Source organism: Diabrotica undecimpunctata, chromosome 8, assembly GCF_040954645.1.
Source record: "Diabrotica undecimpunctata isolate CICGRU chromosome 8, icDiaUnde3, whole genome shotgun sequence".
Taxonomy (NCBI): Eukaryota; Metazoa; Arthropoda; class Insecta; order Coleoptera; family Chrysomelidae; genus Diabrotica; species Diabrotica undecimpunctata.
This window is the reverse complement of record NC_092810.1, coordinates 76007642-76027229: the sequence shown is the minus strand read 5'-3', so window position 1 is coordinate 76027229 and position 19588 is coordinate 76007642. Positions and strand designations below refer to the sequence as shown.

At 32.8% G+C, this 19588-nt stretch overlaps 1 protein-coding gene across 6 annotated transcripts in view; it reads right to left on the bottom strand.

The window, feature by feature from the left end:
* Nucleotides 1-19588, bottom strand: part of DIP2 (disco-interacting protein 2) — a 1036664-nt gene that overhangs the window by 682250 nt on the left and 334826 nt on the right. The window contains exon 1 of one of the 6 annotated variants that reach the window (XM_072540506.1): nucleotides 19300-19387. The exons of the other annotated variants lie outside the window; for them this stretch is intronic. Within the exon in view, the coding sequence (XP_072396607.1) occupies nucleotides 19300-19351 (52 nt within the window). The 5' untranslated portion in view covers nucleotides 19352-19387. Of the gene's footprint in view, nucleotides 1-19299; nucleotides 19388-19588 lie in introns of those variants that run through there. 6 annotated transcript variants of the gene reach the window in all.

The window sequence follows — 19588 nt, the reverse complement described above, 5'->3', positions numbered from 1 at the left end:
TGGCGCCATAAGTCATGGCTGGAAGTACACATTGGTCGAACATCTTCTTTTTGAAATAATTTGTGATGTTGGTCCAACATAATTTGAAGATGAATGATAAAGCTCCAAATGCGGGCCATGGTAAAGTGATTTTTCTTCACAGTTCAGCAGTTTAGTTGTCCCTAGCAATGTGAATTTTATAACCTAAGTATTTACATTTATGAACTAATTCTATTTCGTTGCAGTCGACTTTTGGATTTTCACTAGGTACCAGATTTGTCATGTATAATGTCTTTCCAAACTTTATGTTCAAACCAACTTCGTTACAGTGGTACCTAACTCAGCATAGTTACAATCTCTTTAAGATAAAAGTTTTTACTTGCCAATAAAATTAATTAAGGGTGTTTTAATTTTAACAAAGAATAACCCGTGCTGGCCATAATTTCATATAAACTTTCCTTGTATAATAATGTAAATAACCTTACTATTTTTGGTATTACGTAACCAACTACTTTTCCATTGATTAACAAACAATAGGTTAAAAGCAAATTATATTAATTCGGTTTCCCATCATATGATATAATTAGAAGGATTAGGTACCAAATGTGTATTACAAAAGTCTCATGCATTGAATTGAAAATAGAAACAAGTTTTTACTGTAGACTAGACAACATAATGAGAAACTTTAAATTTTAAAATACTTACAAAAATAAAACGTTTTGTTTTTAGTATTTTCTGCTTTGCTGCAAAATGCTAGTAAATCCGAAAATTAAACTATTTGTTTTTTAAATAATTATTTGCGTATCGATGTCCAACAAATAAAGTATAAGAGTCTAACATTTCTGTCTCTGTGTGTCTCTTATATAAAAATTCCGTATAAAAAGGAATATAAAACACGATTTTACTGCACTATGTGAATACCCTATAACCAAATACATATCCACGGATCAACTTTTATTACATTAACGCATATTTAAACAAACGTTATTGTATAAACTGCTTGCCTCCACTATTCGTATCTTTGGTCTAATTTCCCCTCAGTAGTTTCTACTAAGACCACGTCATCAGCTTATATTAAACACTTTGGGGAATGCCACTTTGAAATTTCTCTTTTATTTGATCAAATACCAATGAGAATAAATAACCATACGAGTGTCTAAGAATATGGACAAAATAAATCACAAATTTGGTAGTATTAAGTCAACCTTTATCCATCCAATTCTGAATATAGGTTTCTCCCAATTGCTTACCCTCAACTACTTTTCGTCTTCATGTGCTTTCTGTGCTTCATTTCATTTCTCTTTGTCTCCACTTCAGGATTCTACGTGATCGATTTGTGACCAGCATGCTGTCATTTCATTTTTACCACCTTCTCTACGATATCCCTCACTTTTATTCTACATCTTATTTCGGCGTTTCTAATCTTGTGTCTAAGTGACACTCCCAGCATACTTCGTTCCACTGCTCTTTGTGCTGTTTTTGATTTTTTAATATATTGTATGGCAAGCTTCATGGTCTCTAACACATAGATATACACCTGCAGTATACGGTATATATGTATGTAAATCAACAGTAAATAAATTAAAAACAATTGTGATAGTACTAGAATTAAAAAATAGAAGGTGTAATATGTGAAAGAAAAATTAGAATTTTCTTTACGTTTATTATATAGACATTAGAATAGAAAATAATTTAATGCACATGTGGACCAATCCGAGCCAGGATATGAATCAATACATGGAGGATTAGGATTTGAAACTAGAAATGAAGCTAGAGATGACATGCTTGAATTAGTAACAGGATTATATATGGCCATTGTTAACATATTATTTTAAAAGAGAGAAACTCAACGTGTTACACACAAAAGTGGACAAAATCAAACCCAAATGAATTATTTCATGACAAGAAAAGAAGATATACATGCATGTAAGGACTGCAAGGTAATAGTTAGTGAGACAGTAAGCTAACAGCATAAGTTGCTTGTACTGGACATCGAAGTAAAAAAGCGAAACCAAATCAAAATATCGGAGAGGACCACAAAAAATCAAGTGGTGAATGTTAAAAGATGAAAAAGAGGGTCTATTCAGGGCAAAAATAGTAGAAAAAATGTGTTCGAATATGAAAGGAAATCCTAATACACTTTGGAGAAAGATGAGCAGTATCATTAGAGATACTGCTATTGAAATACTTGGACAAACGTGAGGAAAGAAGTTTGAGAATAAGGAGACCTTATGATCCTCTAACGAAGTTCAAGCAAAAATAAGAGAGAAGGGAAGATTATATAAACATAGGTCAGATAGGACAGAAAATAGGTCGGACACCAATCTTCAAAACTATACGGTTGCCGAAAAGGAAGCAAAAGTGGCAGTAGCAAAAGCTAAAGCAGAAGCGTATCTATACGAACTTGATACTATGGAAAGAGAAGCCAAGATTTATAAAATAGCCAAACATAGAGCAAAGAAAGCAAAATATTTTAATCAGATTAGATGTATCCGAGTTCAAAATATTAAAATACTAACTCACGAAAAGGATGACAAAAAGAGATGGAAAAAGTACTTTGACAGGTTATTAAATGAAGAATTTGACAGACAACCAGTTGAGTTAACGGATACAGTAACAGCAATGGTGACCAAAAAAGCAAACGAAGAAGTAGCTCAAGCAATTTAAAAATAAAGGGTCTATTTTATAGAATTATGGAAGTTGGACAAATAGCAGATGAATGGAGAAGCAGTATATTAGTACCTGTCTAAAAAAACAAGGAATATGTACAACAATGTACAAACTACAGGGCCATAAAGCTACTCCGTCAAACCATGAAAATATGGGAGGGAGTAATTGATAGACGGATACGCGAAGAAACCTTATGCAGGGCAGAACAACAGACGCAATTTATATTATAAGTAGTTGATGAAAAAATACAGGAATTAAGAAACAAACGCTCATATGCTATTCATTGATCTTGAGACGGCATATGATAGAGTTCCTCGGGAGATTCTGTGGTTGGCCCTTAATAAGAAAGGAGTCCCCGGTAAATATGTAAAGATTGTGAGAGACGTGTATGAGGAAATAACAACGAGTATTAGGACAGGTGTGAAAGAGACTGATAAATTTCATGTGAAAGTAGGATTGCACCAAGGCTCGGTGCTTAGTCCTTATTTATTCTCATTAGTTCTGGATCAAATAGCAGCAAAAATACAGGGTAAACATTCCGTGGTGCTTAATGTATGCCGATGATGTAGTGTTAGTAGGAACTAATAAAAGCGATTTAAAACAAAAACTGGAACAGTGGAGGCAAGTTCTTGAGGAAAAAGATTTAAAACTTAGTAGGACAAAAACAGAGTATTTGGAATGTTTATTTAAAGATGGAGTTAGTACAAATAGAATGATATATTTGGATGATGAAATGATTGTGACAAGTAATAGTTTTAAGTACCTAGGATCGGTGTTACAGTGTAATGGGGAATAGATGGAGATGCATGCAGTAGAATTAGGGTTGGATGGATGAAGTGAAAGGAAGCGAGTGGTGTGTTGTGTAACAGAAAAATTCCAATAGAGCTGAAAGGACAATTCTATAAAACAGCCATAAGACCAGCTTTTATGTACGGAACTGAATGTTGGACAGTTAAAAGGAAAGAGCTATGACGAATACATGTGGCGGAAATGATAATGCTTAGATGGATGAGTGGAGTGACAAAAAAGGATAAAATTAGGAATGAGCATATTAGGCGAAGTATAGGCGAAGTATAGGGCAAAGAATGATAATGATGCTATAGACACTAGAACCAGGACTTGTTGACATGCACCAGGTAAAGCCACTTGGTAAGAAGAAATAAGAATCACAAGAGATATAGAATTGGGTAAACATATTGAAGTCAAATAGAAAGATCTAACATGTGAAAAAGTCACTAACCTACCAAACTTTATAACAGCTGCGTTGAAAGCTATTAACGGACGGATACATATACTGATGTATAGGTAATTCATAATATATTATATTGATTAAATATCAGATTTATATACAGCAAGCTGCGAATGCTGTATATTAGCTTTTTAAATAGGCTATTAACTGTGCGGTGTTGGAACACAATTCCTTTTTTACAGGAATCATAAAAACGAATAACAGTAAAACGGATATTTATGAACGCTTTTGGGATTTAAAAATATTAAATACTTTATGACCGACGCTAAAGCTGATATAAAAACAATAAGGGAAGTTATTAAGGTTTATAGACTACAAAAAAAAATTATTTATTAAAATGAAAAGTAATTTATTTTTGTATAGTACCTACTTTATTAATAGCGAAAGTTATTTATAAAAATACTTATAGCAGCAAACATTTTTATTTATGACAAAAACTATTTTTTCCCATTTTTGTACCAATAGTAATACTAAATTTTACACTGATGCTTCGTGAGGCTCTGAAGAACGTTATTCTTGTGTCATTTTAGTTGAGATTATATTGTAAGAAAAATATAATAAGGGACCGTTAGATCACTCACCAGCTGGACGGACGCCATAGAAGAATATATTCGCATTACGTTTGAGATCCAACTTTAGTTCAATATAACATTTTAAACATTACATTTCTTCTAAAAGTAGTTGGCACTAAAAAATAAAAATCTGTTTCTTTTATTCATAAAACATATAAAAAAACCTGTTTTTATGTACTGAATATATGTACTGAATATGTACTGAATAGTAAAGAGAGAAATTTGAACGAAAGGGTAATTGCAGAATGTTTGATTCCGTGAGAGAAATGGAGAAGAAAATGATGAGGGATGAGTGGTGGTGGACACGGATCTACAAATTTATCAAAGAGCTGCTCTGTTCAAAAGAACGAGAGGGGAGGGAACTCGCAACAGAATTTTAAAACGAGCGAGTAGCATCTCGGTGGGGTTCGGACAGACGACGCGAGAGCGATGGCACCCTTGCTAAGGCAGGGGGTTGAAAGTTTTCGGTGACTCTTGTGGGTGTGGTTTTCCCGATGAATGTGTGGAAGAAAGAATGGAAATCGGTTGATAGCTGGGCATCAGAAAAGATGTTTTGCCTTAACCAGCCCATCCATCCTGATGTCTGGAGTGACACAGGAGAAGTTTTTAGTTGGACGCCGAGCGTATCGGAGTGGTGACGGGACGACATGTCAAATATTATTTTATAAAGTTTCTAATTTATTTGTAAAAAAAATTTGGTCGAGAATACCTCTTAAAATTTAAACCTTAAACACAGGTGAATAAAGGTAAATAAGTAGCATATCAGTATCACCTATTATTCAAAATCAAATTGTAGAACTCGAGAAGAAAAAAAATGTAATTATATTAACCGGGAACATATTTTCCGAAAATTATTTTCTGTCGCCATTTTTGCATTAGAAAGACTTCACTGATACGGAGAAGCGCTGGTAACTGGGATACTTTTAACGACATAACGTTGTAGCTGAGAATGGTATCATATTAGAGTAACAATATAGAAGCAGTGACTGTAAATCAAAATAAAGGGTAATAAAAACTAATCATGGCCTTCTACCCTTGTGAAACTGAGTACGATTCTGAAACTAATTTATGGCATTTTTGCGATAAATGTGTTTTTTTGCGTAAAATACCATTATAATTAAAATATTTTATTTTGACGTTTTAATTTTTGAATTGACAATAAAATCGTCAAAATAAAATATTATTAATTATAATTGTGGTTTATTCGCAAAAGATATAATACCTAACGTAAAAAAGTATTTTTCAGGAGTGTCCCCTTTATTACCGGGTACATTTAATAACACTAAACATGAACTATTTTCATATTAAATAAATCAAAAAATGTTTTAATAATTATTTTTTTCCAAAAATTCTGCACTGTTTTTATAAATGAAACACCATTTATAAAAACATCTTTATTGTAACTAAGTTACCAATTTGATGTTATATTTAGAATAAAACTAGTATGCAGTAGGCTTTGCAGATATTTTTAGCCAAGCTTTGGATAAACAGAGATAATGAGTTGTGATTCCTCATCGCCCCCAACTATTCATTGCTCGATCTGATAGCCACTTAATCTCTTAGGTTTTTAGAAGTCTCGAAGTTACAATTTTTGCAACGAGTAATCTCAAAATTATTATCCATCAAAATCGGATACCTAATATATTTTACGATATCTAGTTCCTGGTTTGTTCTATAAAGTTCGAAGTTGTACCGTCTACTCCACACTCCATTGTTATTTACCGCTTCATAGATTCGCCTTGGTTCTTTTCTTTCGAAACATCCCAATACGTTTTCATTACTTTTTGTCAGAATCCAGTCTCTGAACTATATGTTAACTGGGTGTATTATTGTTTTGTAGAGTTTTATCTTAATATTCCTTGATATAATTGAGGATTTACGAAAGAGATTCAGTCTCACTGTTGGCCATGCAAATTCTTTGGTTTATCTATGTGGCAGTGTTATTTTCAGTGTTGACGAGCGCTCCCAGATATACAAATTCGTTAACTGCTTCCATAACGTCGTTATCTATAACAAGTGACCGTAGGATTTGTGGTTGCTGGCTTATGTTCATGTAATTCGTTTTGTAGCATATGCAAGGATTTGTACTCTTATATGTTAAACCCATTGAACATATTATATATTAAACCTTCAGTGTTTTTTATAAAATTTGTCTCAAGGTTGAAATCTGATGAATTGTCAATTTACCATCTCTAAAACCAGTCTGGTATTTTCCTATTATTTGTTCTGCATATGATGCCATACAATGGCAAAGTATAATCATTATCATCATTTGGCTCTACAACTCTATGTGAGTCTTGGCCGCGTTTACTATTTCACTCCATTGTTGTCGGTCCTGAGCAACTATTTCCCATTGCTGTATTCCCATTTTGCGTAGATCACTGGCTACTGCGTCCTTCCATCTCTTTCTTGGGCGACCAACTGACCTTCTGCCATCGGGTCTTTCCCAGAATGTGGCGTTCAGGAGTCTTTCGTCACTCGATCTTAGTACGTGGCCCGCGAATCTTATTCGGTTTGCTTTAAAATGTATCGTACTATGTTTTCATCTCCATATACTGTCTGGAGTTCATCATTGTGTCTTCTTCTCCATTCTCCTGTTGTCTCTTCTCTGCAAGGCCCATAGATAGTCCGCAGTAGCTTTCTTTCCAGTATCGATAATTTTGTCGTTTCCTGCTGGTTCAGAGTCCATGTCTCGCTTCCATACGTTATTATGAGACGAATTATTGTCTTGTACCCTCTTATTTTTGCTGGTATTGAGAGTATTTTTGATTTAAGTACGGTCATTAATGAGTAATATGTCCTGTTTCCTGCAATGATCCTGGCTGCCACGTCCTTTTCATATTTATTTTCAGATATTATTCATTGATTGTTACGTTTTGTCTAACCCTGGGTATTGGGTTCTTCGTAACCACTATGTACTTGGTATTGTCCTTATTGACCTTCAGACCAACTTCCTTGGCTCCGTTTTCGAATAGGGTGAAAACTTCTTTTGCATCTCTCGTGGATTGTGCAATAGTGTCCACGTCATCCGCAAACGCCAATAGTATTTTTGATCCTTGGGCGGCAAATCCGTTTGTCAGTTGTGACTGAGCTTTCCTTACCGCATGTTCCAGTGCAAAATTAAATGGCAGGGGGCGAGAGGATCTCCTTCTCTAAGCCCGGTGTCAATGAGGAATTCCTCCGACGTGGTGCTGCCAATTCTGATCCGTGCGGAAGCGTTCTCTGTGCTCACCTGTGCTAATCGTACCAGCCTTCCAGATACTCCCATTTCTACCATGGTCTCCCACAATGCTTCTCTGCTAACAGAATCCTAAGCTTGTTTAGTCCACGAAGATTTGGTGTACATCGCGGTTGAATTCCTAATACAAAGTATAATGGAGAATATTTTATACGCTGCATTTAGAAGCGCAATTCCTCTGTGCGTAGAGCATTCAAAATTTTGTTAATTCACCAACTGATTTGGTACTCCTAGCTTTCATTGCTCTGAACATTTCTCTTTTATTTATAAGTCGTAGGCTGCGTTGTAGTCTATAAATATGTGATGAGTATACATGTCTTATTGCAGTGTTTTTCTTAAATTTGTTCTCAAGGTTGCAATATAATGAATTGTCAGTTTACCATCTCTAAAACTAGTCTGATATTTTCCTATTATTTATTCTTCATATCATGCCATACGATAGCATATTATAATGGAGAGTATTGTATACAGGGAATTTAGAAGAGTAATTCCTCTGTGCTTAGAGCATTCAAAGAAATCTCCTTTTTTGTGTATGGTGCACAATATACTCCATAATATTCCAATATTGCAATCATTTATGAGCTGCTTTACTGCCATTTTGGTATCGTGGCTTCCTTCTTTATATAGTTCAGCTGGTGGATTATCTATTCCCGGTGATATTTTTCTGGATAGTGTTTTACCTCAGTCTAACTTCAAGAATCGTTGGTTCCTCTTGCCTCTCGTCTGTTCCGCTTACCACATATCTTTCGTCTTCCAGGTTTTCTTCTGCTTATTCTATATTAAGTGTCCGATTAAAGTATAGAATAGTATAGAATAAATTAAAAAAATAAATAATAAAAAATATAAAATAAATAAATTAAAAGTATAGAATAATAGATTAAAACGTCTTTTCTTGTTAACAGGTCACCATAAAGACTTGCATTGGTTTGTAGTTGCCTTGAATATTACAACAATATTGACTGTGCAGCATAACTTTCCAGTAAGAGAATTCCAAAATACGAAAGTCTCCCTACCGATAAACTAGTAGTAGAGATTATAAAAATCAAATTAGAAATGACTAAATTTATTTTATCTTACATAAAAAAAATTGTTCAAATTTTGGTGGATGCCCTAGTTCAAATCACATTGTACCTGCCTTACTGCAGGTGTGTCAAACTCAAAAGCTAACTCAAATAAACAATGCTTAATTAACTATAGTGGAGCCGCAAAAAAAATTAATTTTCATAGAAACAAAAATATTCTTTTTTACATTTAGTACATTTTAATAATCTTACACAAAGTTAAATTTTTGTTTACGTCCTAATACTTGACATCTCTTTTCTGCTAATCTTTTCTCTTTCGGGAGAAATTTCATTTCATTTCAATGAATTTTGCCTTCAAATTTGAGTCGTACTGGATTGAGATCCAGTACGACTCAAATTTGATTTATTGGGTACTGAGTATATAATTATTGAGAAAAACAAATAAAATTTGTCTTCTAAAAAATTAGGAATGAAATTTTTGCTGCGTATTTTTGATACGATGCAGTATCATCTGAACTAGATTTGTTTTTGTTGCACGTTGGAAGTGCGTTAAATTTTCATTTGTAAGTTGATTTTCCCAAAGAAATATTTTATATTTGAATGCTTCAATTATGTCAAGTATATTCACAATGATCTGATTCATGCCTTGTAAGTGTTTGATTATATATAACTATATAATATAACTATAACTATAAAAGATAAATCTTGGAAACATATTTAATCGGAGAACAACGTATCTTTATGTACCGCCTTTTCATTTCATTTTCTTGCAATACTTTACTAAATATTGACTGTTGTTTTTTCATACCGAACGTGAGTTCTTACAGCTTCTTAATATTTGATAATAGTTTAATATTATACATATAACTTTAGTATATTAATGGCAATAATGTAAATTAAACATATTATTTTACCATTTACTTTGCGATTTTTTTGTTTTATTTCTACTTTGTGTCGGATATAAATTCTTAAATATAGAAGAAGTACCATCTGAATAGAAAACGTCTTACATTATTTTTTTAAACAAGGAACGGCATAACTACGACTGTACAAATTAAAGAAAACTTAATGTTATTAGATTCCGCAGCTGATGTACTGCAAGTCAATTTTGAGACAACGACAAACAGACCAGTTGCCATGTATTGATATTTTGTTTTGTATAAAACAACACAATATATTGATATTGATATATATATATATATATATATATATATATATATATATATATATATATATATATATATATATATATATATATATATAAAAAGACTCTCAGGTAAAAATTACAAATGCCGATATGGATGTCAAGCTCAGGAAACCATCCAACATCTTATTGGGGGCTGCCAGGCATTTGCTGCAACTGAATATAAGGAACGGCACTTCGGAACGGAACTACTCCGTACCTTTAGTTTATTAACTATACTAGTTAATAAACTAAAGAGGCCAACAACACTAATTGATGTGGCGATACCCAACAACAATAATCTTCGTGTTAAAGAGAACGAAAAGATCGCCAAGTACAGGGATCTGGAAATTCAAATACGAAGACAGTGAAGAATGGAAAGTACCCAGACAATACCTATTATTCTCTCTACTACGGGATAAACATAAAAAAGCTGGGTCCAAATGAACATCTATATAAGATCATGCAGAAAGCTGTGCTACTTTCGACGTCCAGATGCGTGCGAAAATTTTTGGGAGATACACCGACGTACCAAGTCACCCAGGACTCGATAACATGGAAAGAGTCCCACCAGAGCTCAATCCTTTTGATACCGTAGGTATCTGGGATAAGTGAATTTTCCCCTTAGAGGTGAGAGTGAGCCATATGGCTAAATCTGGATAATAATAATAATTTTTTTGGGTATATGTCAAGTTCTATCGGTCTGGAATTAAAACAATTCTATTTTCTAGTCACTTAATATTTCGCCAACTGATTGTTGGCTTCATCAGAAGTGCTCTACAAATTTATAAAAACAGAGAGATAAGCAACATTACGATAAAATTATATAAATATTTACTTACAGATGTAGAACTATTCACAAAAAATTAAAATTCACTATTAAGTGACTAGAAAATAGAATTGTTTTAATTCCAGACCGATAGAACCTGACATATACTCAAGAAAATTATTTTAAATAATATACGGTCGATACTAAACAAAAAAATTTATATACAGTGTGTCCGTAAAGTATGGAATAAATTCGATATTTCTTAAATGAAGAGCCTTTTTAAAAAAATCTAAAACACGTCGATTTTTAAATTTAATGTTCTACATTTTGCAATAAAGTTTCATTATACAAGGTGATACACATTACAGTGATGACGTCATCGGCTCTATATTAAATGTAACACCCTGTATTTTAGGCCCTTTTTGGATCGATAAAAATGAGTTGATTTCAAAAAAGTATAATACTCGGGTCTAATGGATATAATTTGAAAGATACGCGCTTAGAAAATAAATTATTTATTATCAATTGCAAAAAAGTATCTTACTTCTAGTTTTTGGTAAACTGTAATTATTTTTAGTAACGTTCAATAAGAATTAAGTAGTACAATGATTGTATTAATTCGTGAATGTTCTCTATTATTGCTCAGAATTAATTTTAAGTGGAAATGAATTTGAGTGTAAAGCAAAGAATTGAAATACTCATGATGATTGGTTATGGAGACAAATCGCGAATTCAGATGGAAGTGTGTAATTTATTTAATGATAAATATCCAGAAATACCCATCACTCAGTCAACAGTAAGTAAGATTAAAAAGAAATTTCGAGAAACTGGTACGGTTGAAAATGCACGCAAAGCAGGTCGTCCCTCTGAAAATTATGTTACAACATTAGATGTTGTAAGGTTAGTAGAATATATATTTCAAATTTAGCATTATATTTCTAAAGCATCACCAGTTCTCTAAAATACAACAGATGACATAGAGTTTATAAGAAATACAGATGTTAATAGTTTATAACTTACAACTCAATATGTAGTATATTATCGATGTTATTATATATGTACTGTAAACTATACTCATTATTTAACAAAAAAAAAACAAAAAACACACAAACTCTGCAGAAAATAATGTTCATAATATATATATATATATATATATATATATATATATATATATAATGTATATATATATACATAAATTAACATTCCCCATAAATTAATAAGGCTCGTAAAAACAACTATGAGTAAAGTGATCTGCAGAGTGCAAATACAAGGCGATATGTCACAAGCGTTTGAAACATACGCAGGGTTACGGCAGGGAGACGCGCTGGCGTGCCTTCTCTTTAATATAGCGTTAGAAAAGACTATAAGAGATGCCGAGTTACACAATAGGGGAACAATCTTTAATAAAACAACACAGATTATGGCTTACGCTGACGATCTGGATTTGATCGCACGTACTACACGAGGACTTAAAGAGATGACTTCCACCTTCTTGACAGCCGCACAAAATATGAGCCTTAAAATAAACGAGGAAAAAACCAAAATGTTAGCATCTATTCCAAATAAAAGAGATAGAGCTAGAAACGCCGAAGAAAACTTCAGTATAGACCAATATAATTTTGAGGTAGTAAATAAGTTTACATATTTGGGTTCTCTGATAACAAACGATAATGACACATCTGAAGAAGTAAAACGGAGGGTACTGCTAGCAAACAAATGTTATTTTGGACTAAGCAAGCAGCTAAAAAACAGAAATTTAAGCCAGAAAACCAAACTAATAATATATAGAACACTCATCCTACCAGTGCTGACATATGGGTCAGAAACATGGACCATCTCCAAAACAGACGCAAATCTTCTGCTCGTCTTCGAAAGGAAGATACTAAGAAGAATAATGGGCGCATTCTGTGAGAATGGTATTTGGAGAAGACGATATAATTTCGAATTGTACGAGAAGTATAAAAAAATAGTAAATGGTAGAGATGTAATATCCTTCATAAAAATAGGTAGGCTTAGATGGGCTGGACATGTGTCAAGAGCAAATGAAAATTACCCACCAGACGAACTCTATTATCGGTCCCAGTGGGAAATAGGAGTAGAGGCAGACCACGACTGAGATGGAGGGACGGTGTGGACGAGGACGCAAGGAAAATCGGCGCGGCAAATTGGCAACGGTTGGCGATGTACAGAAACGACTGGCGAAATAGACTGGGGAAGGTAATTTTTACCTGAGAGTCTTTGACGATATATTTCAGGTAAGTTTTGGTTGGTATAACCTGATCCTGAATGGCCAGTAATGAACCTTCTGTTTCAGGGAATATCTTTTCTGATGTCAGCCAATAGTTCGACGCTATATTGTCGACACGGTCTTGACTGACCTTATTGGTATGTTGCCAGCGCAGAGGTTTACCCATCCAGGTGCGCATTTTTTCGTCCTTAGTAAGATGGTTTATGCACATTTCTGGTTCCCTCAGTTTGATCGGTGTTGTATCATCTACTGCACAAATCGCGCGATGTAGAGTAGATGTCTCAGCCTGCACGTGAAAATAAGTTCTTAAATTAGTAATCTGTTTTTCTAGTTGCTCACTTATATCCATAAGTCCTCGTCCTCCTAAATACCGTGGTAATGTCGTTCTTTCTACTGCACTTCGAGGATGGTGTTTTTGTGCCTTTGTGAGGTGTGTTCGTACTTTTCGCTGAAGATTTTCTATATCCGTTTTTGTCCACTTAACAATACCAAATGAGTAGCTAAGCGCGTAACATGTGTAGGTGTTTAGTGCCTTAAACAAATTTTTACTGTTGTACTGTAAAGTTGACTTGTCTGTACAGTTAAATGGATTTTATACCCATCAACAAAAAGTATCACCTGGCGTTTAATATTATTTTGATCTAAATAAGGGTTAAATATATTTCCAATGTATTCGTAGAAGTTTTTGTCCTCCATCCAAACCATTGTCTGTTAAACCAATATTCCACAAATTTGGCAAAGCAATTAATATATCAGTAGGCAACCTCTTATGGGGATAAATGATCATCGGAGGTAAAATATTTCCTATTGCAGAAAATGTAAACATAACTGTTAAGTTAACCTCTCGGTTATGTTCAATTTCATAGACATTTTTTAAACCTTTTATAGCCAAAACCTTTTTATTTTTGGGACATAAATAAAAACATGTCTCGTCACCATTGAAGATCCTTGTTAGGTATTGAAGAACATCTTCAACTAATATTATCTAGATAAGATTTTATGTTATCAAACCATTTGGTAATGTTTTTTAGGTTAATGTTTGAACCTGCTGATGTCACTCCCTATGAAGTCCTTAGAGAAATGTTGGGATTGCGCTTCAAAAATCCTGATAGCCACGTTCTACCCGGTGTATTTTCAACAAATTGATTGATTCTAGGGTTACTTTTTAAAAATAATTTAACAAAGTCCTTAATGTAGTCAACACGAACAGGAAATCCTCTATTTTGACAATGAAAACCCCAGAGTTTAAGTTGTTGCTCTTCATTTTTCGAAAGAAATGGATCTGGTCCATGCGTTATCTTGTTGAGATATTTTTTCACTTTTACGGTAACTTATGGTGGCCATGGGAATATTGAAAGTTCTTGAAGCTTCTCGCTTACTCGTACCTTTTTGAATTAACTCTAAACCGTTTTGAACATGGTTTTCGGAGTACTTTTTTTATAAGTGTTTTTAGTTTGAGATCGTTTTGGCATAGTTGCTGAAAAAATATAATAATTAGTTATTGGCCACACATAATTCTTCAGATTACTACAAAAAACTAATCGTTTTCAGTTATTGGCCTAGATGGCCAATAATTAATATATTGATAATTTCATGCATTAGTAGTTGGCCACCTTATAATTTACATTATTTGAATAAATAACGTTAGATTCGTTATGCAATTTCGGACAGGACATACACTATAACATTCTCACAAATAACATAAAATATAAAGTAGAAAGATAAGTTCAGTATATAGTACTTACCAGCTAACACAAGTTTCTCTAGGTAATTAAATTTCGGTTGCAAACTAACGGCACAGAATAGTGTCTCAATCAACGTCGAATACTGACTAAAATATGGTGGTTACCCTGAAACTAGATGTGTCATACTCTAGGAGACATAACCCCAAACTTAAAAAAAGTAGTCAGATTTAAAAAAAAACCAAAATCAAAACATATTAGTAGGTTTAATTGTACTAACCGCGGAAACCTTTTGCAATATTATATATATATATATATATATATATATATATATATAGCCATTAACTTTGTCTTTTTTTTCCACCCTTTGACCGAAAAAACCCACCACTCTTCTGAGTGATCCTTAATTTATATTGGATTGACGGTCGTACTCCTTTTCTCGATATATATATATATATATATATATATATATATATATATATATATATATATATATATATTATATATATATAATATATATATATATATATTATATATATATATATATATATATATATATATATATATATATATATATATCGAGAAAAGGAGTACGACCGATATATATTATATATATATATATATAATATATATATATATATATATATATATATATATATATATATATATATATATATATATATATATATATATATATCGAGAAAAGGAGTACGACCGTCAATCCAATATAAATTAAGGATCACTCAGAAGAGTGGTGGGTTTTTTCGGTCAAAGGGTGGAGAAAAAAGACAAAGTTAATGGCTACTTCATCTATTTATTGAAGACGTTTCGCTTTCTTATTCAGAAAGCGCTTTCTTAATCAGAAAGCATCATCAGTTCATCTAAAAAGAACAATATGAAAAAACCACACAAGCATGGAAAAGTTGTTACATGTGTTACCTTAAAAAGATATGTAGCAGTCAGTGATATTAAAGTTGTAAAGATACTTAAGTAAATGGACATTATATGATTACGACGTATAAACAATAAATTGAACTAAATAAGTTAACAATTTGTTCAAACTAAGCACAGAAAAAAGAACATGTGGTTTTGTTTTTTTATATAAAAATGTATAAGTAACAAAAATTGAAAAAGGGAATGAAGAACTAAGAAAATCATAGATGCACTTCCAACAATACAGCAATAGTTATGATTTGATTTTAACTTTAGGTAGCATTATTATATTAATTAATATTGAAATTGAATAATTTAATGTAAAATGAAATTACCACTCCAGGCTTCTTGAATGCTGCCGGTAAAATGGTGTTTTATTAAGACAAACACGCCACCAACGTAAAAAGACAGTAAAACCTTGAGGTCATTAATTATGACAGAAAAGCAAGGTGAAATACCAATCCTAATAATAGAGCGGTTTATTTAAATGATAAGATGAGTTTGGGTGACAACCTGCTTGTAAGGAACCAATAAATAAAAGGAAAGGTGGATAATAACACCAAATTTCCCCCATTGATCGGCTAAGTAAAAACAAAACATTCCGTGTACCGGAAACCCACTCATACAACTCGCTATCTCAATGCCCAGTCACATCATCACCCCGCCGAACTTAATTCAGTCATCAACACTCTTATTTCCCGTTCCATAAGACTTAGCGACAACAATCACAGGTCATCCGAAATCAATTCAATAAGACAAACACTCCTACAAAACGGCTACCACAAAACCCAAACCAATACAAGCATTCAAAAACTTCTAAACCCCATTCCATCCAAAAAAGAAACCTTGCCGCCGGATCAACCCAAAATCTTTCTACCTTTCATTAAAGGTGTCACTGACAAGATCAGTAGAACTCTTATCCTTCTTAATATCAAAACCATATTCACCACTCACTCCAAATTGTCCGATCTCGTCAGATCCGTAAAAGACCAAATCCCCAATGAAGACTATATTGTCTACGAGATACCTTGTTCCAGTTGCCCACGTACATACGTAGGACAGACAAACCGACGAATCCATAACCGTATTTACGAACATTCTTTATCAGTCAAACATTCCGATACCACTTCAGCCCTAGCCCAACATCATATTCAGACAGGCCACAAAATAGATTTCGAAAAAGCAAAAACCATCGCTCCCATCCGCTCATTAAAAGCGAGAATCATTCGTGAAGCTATCGAAATCGAAAAACGGCCTAACAGCTTGAACACGCGCGATGACGCGAAACGATTGCCGGCAACATGGCGACCCCTGCTTCAGTGACCTCCCGCCCACCCAGTATAAAAGCAGCCACACAGGTTAAGACCGGTTGTCACTCAACACTGAGGAGTAGGCAGATTGAGACCTCAGTGCCGAGAGACAGTTCTTGCAATATAGAATACGATACAGGTACGTCTCGAGTGAGGGGAGTAGGCAGATTGAGACCCCGAACTCGAACCGAACCGTATCACTCTTGATAATGGCTCCAAAATGGGTGCCGAAACGTCGAGTTTTAAATTCTCAACGCGGTTCTTCCCGAGAACTCAGTAATTTTCATTTATCTGACCGCGGAAACTTATCTGAACATATATATATATATATATATATATATATATATATATATATATATATATATATATATATATATATATATATACATATATATATATATATTTATATATATTTATATATATATATATATATATATATATATATATATATATATATATAAATCTGTAGGAAATATCTAGGTCTATAATAAGGTATAAGTCTGTAATAAAAATCTTTGTTTTTTTCTAAGACTCAATATTTCGCCATTTATTTTATAGCTTCATCAGGAGTATACTGTAAAACAATTAGAACCTTACAAACAAAAATGATGTACAAATATATTTAAAAAACACTCACAGAAATTAAAAGATTTCACAAATAAAACTAACATTGAAATATGTAAACTTTTGAATGTCAAAATTAAACTGCTGTAAGCACGTTCTCCACAGCAATACGATAAAAAAAAATTAAAATTACTTCAAATATACGAATAAAAACAACAATAAAATAAAAGAAACGTTAGAAGAATGATTATTTCTTTAATGAATTATTAAGGTTAGTTTGTTATTAAGGTGAATGTTAGCTATTTTGAATATTTATAAATTTTGTTTAATACCTTACAATATGTTACTTAACTGTCTAGTGTCTGTTTTATAATTTAAAGTGTTTTTATTTTTGGTTATGTGATACATCTCAAGAAATAATCTACTTTTGTAGTTATCAGTCTGTGCCAAAATGTGAGCTTGAATTACCATTTATATATAAATATGTCGATGGCATCATATGTGCAGTTCCATCGTATCACATCAATACCACACTCAACATGTTTAATTCATTTAATAAACATCTTCAGTTTACAATTGAAACTGAGACAAATCTTAGTATACCATTTTTAGACACAAGGGTAATAAGAACAAATGACAATATTTTGACATTGGATTGGTACCAAAAGTCGACTGCATCAGGCAGGTATATAAATTACTATTCAAATCATACCACCCGTCAAAAATATAATACCGTACTAGGTATGAAAAACAGGATAATGTCCATTGTTGATGACAACTTTTTACAAAAAAATCTGGACATATTATACAAAATTTTTCGTAATAACGGCTATCCTAAACAAATTTAAAAAAAAAAAACTGATTCACAGCAGTAATTTCTATGATGGTCCAGTCCATGATTCTAACAACAAATCAATCAACTATAAAAAAACTCCCCTTTATTAAAGGTCTAACTCATTCTATCATATCCATATTCAAAAATGTTCCTAATATGAGTATAGCTAAATATAATACCATGAACAGCAAACAAACTATTTTCAAAAATCAAAGACCCAGTACCAACCCTATGTAGAAGTAATGTTATTTATGAAATACCGTGTCTAGGATGTCAAAATAGCTACATTGGCCAAACATCACAATGGTTAAAACAACGCATTACACAACATAGAAGTGATTGCCGCTTGGGAAAAAATACTTGTGCAGTAGTTGAGCACTATGAAAATACCGGTAATATGCTTGACTATAACAAAGCTCACATTTTGGCATAGACTGATAACTACAAAAGTAGATTATTTCTTAAGATGTATCACATAAAAAAAAATAAAAACACTTTAAATTATAAAACAGACACTGGACAGTTAAGTAACATATTTATATTGTAATGTATTGAACAAAATTTATAAATATTCAAAATAGCTAACATTCACCTTAATAACAACTAACCTTAATAATTCATTAGAGAAATATCATTCTTCTAACGTTTCTTTTATTTTATTGTTGTTTCTATTTGTATATTTGAAGTAATTTTAATTTTTTTATCGTATTGCTGTGGGGAACGTGCTTAGGACAGTTTAATTTTGACATTCAAAAGTTTACATATTTCAATATTTCTGTGAGTGTTTTTTAAATCTATTTGTAATAATTGTTTTACAGTTTACTCCTGATGAAGCTATAAAATAAATGGCGAAATATTGGCCTGATATTTCCTACAGATTTATAAATTATTTTTTGGTCGAAATAATCACTTTTAATATATATATATATATATATATATATATATATATATATATATATATATATATATATATATATATATATATATATATATAAAACCTAGAGGCTAGGATTAATACTATTACAGGAATTAATATGAAACTCACTAGTCTTCCGGGTTGAACCGCGTCGATGATCATTGCGCCGAGCTTTCGACATCCTCTTCAATGTCTTTTTCAGAGCTTCCGAGGTCTCAGTCTCCCAAGCCCTCAGAAACTACTACACTGATCACTAATCAAAGCATTACTTGTGCTGGGAATAGAGGACAAGTCATTTATACCGTCGATGGTGATGTGGCTTAGGTGGAGGTTGGCGTTTGGGCCAGCGTGGTGATTAGCGCAGGGGTTGGCGCGAACATTTCCGACAGTAGTATTTTAATTGGCGGGTGGAGTGGAC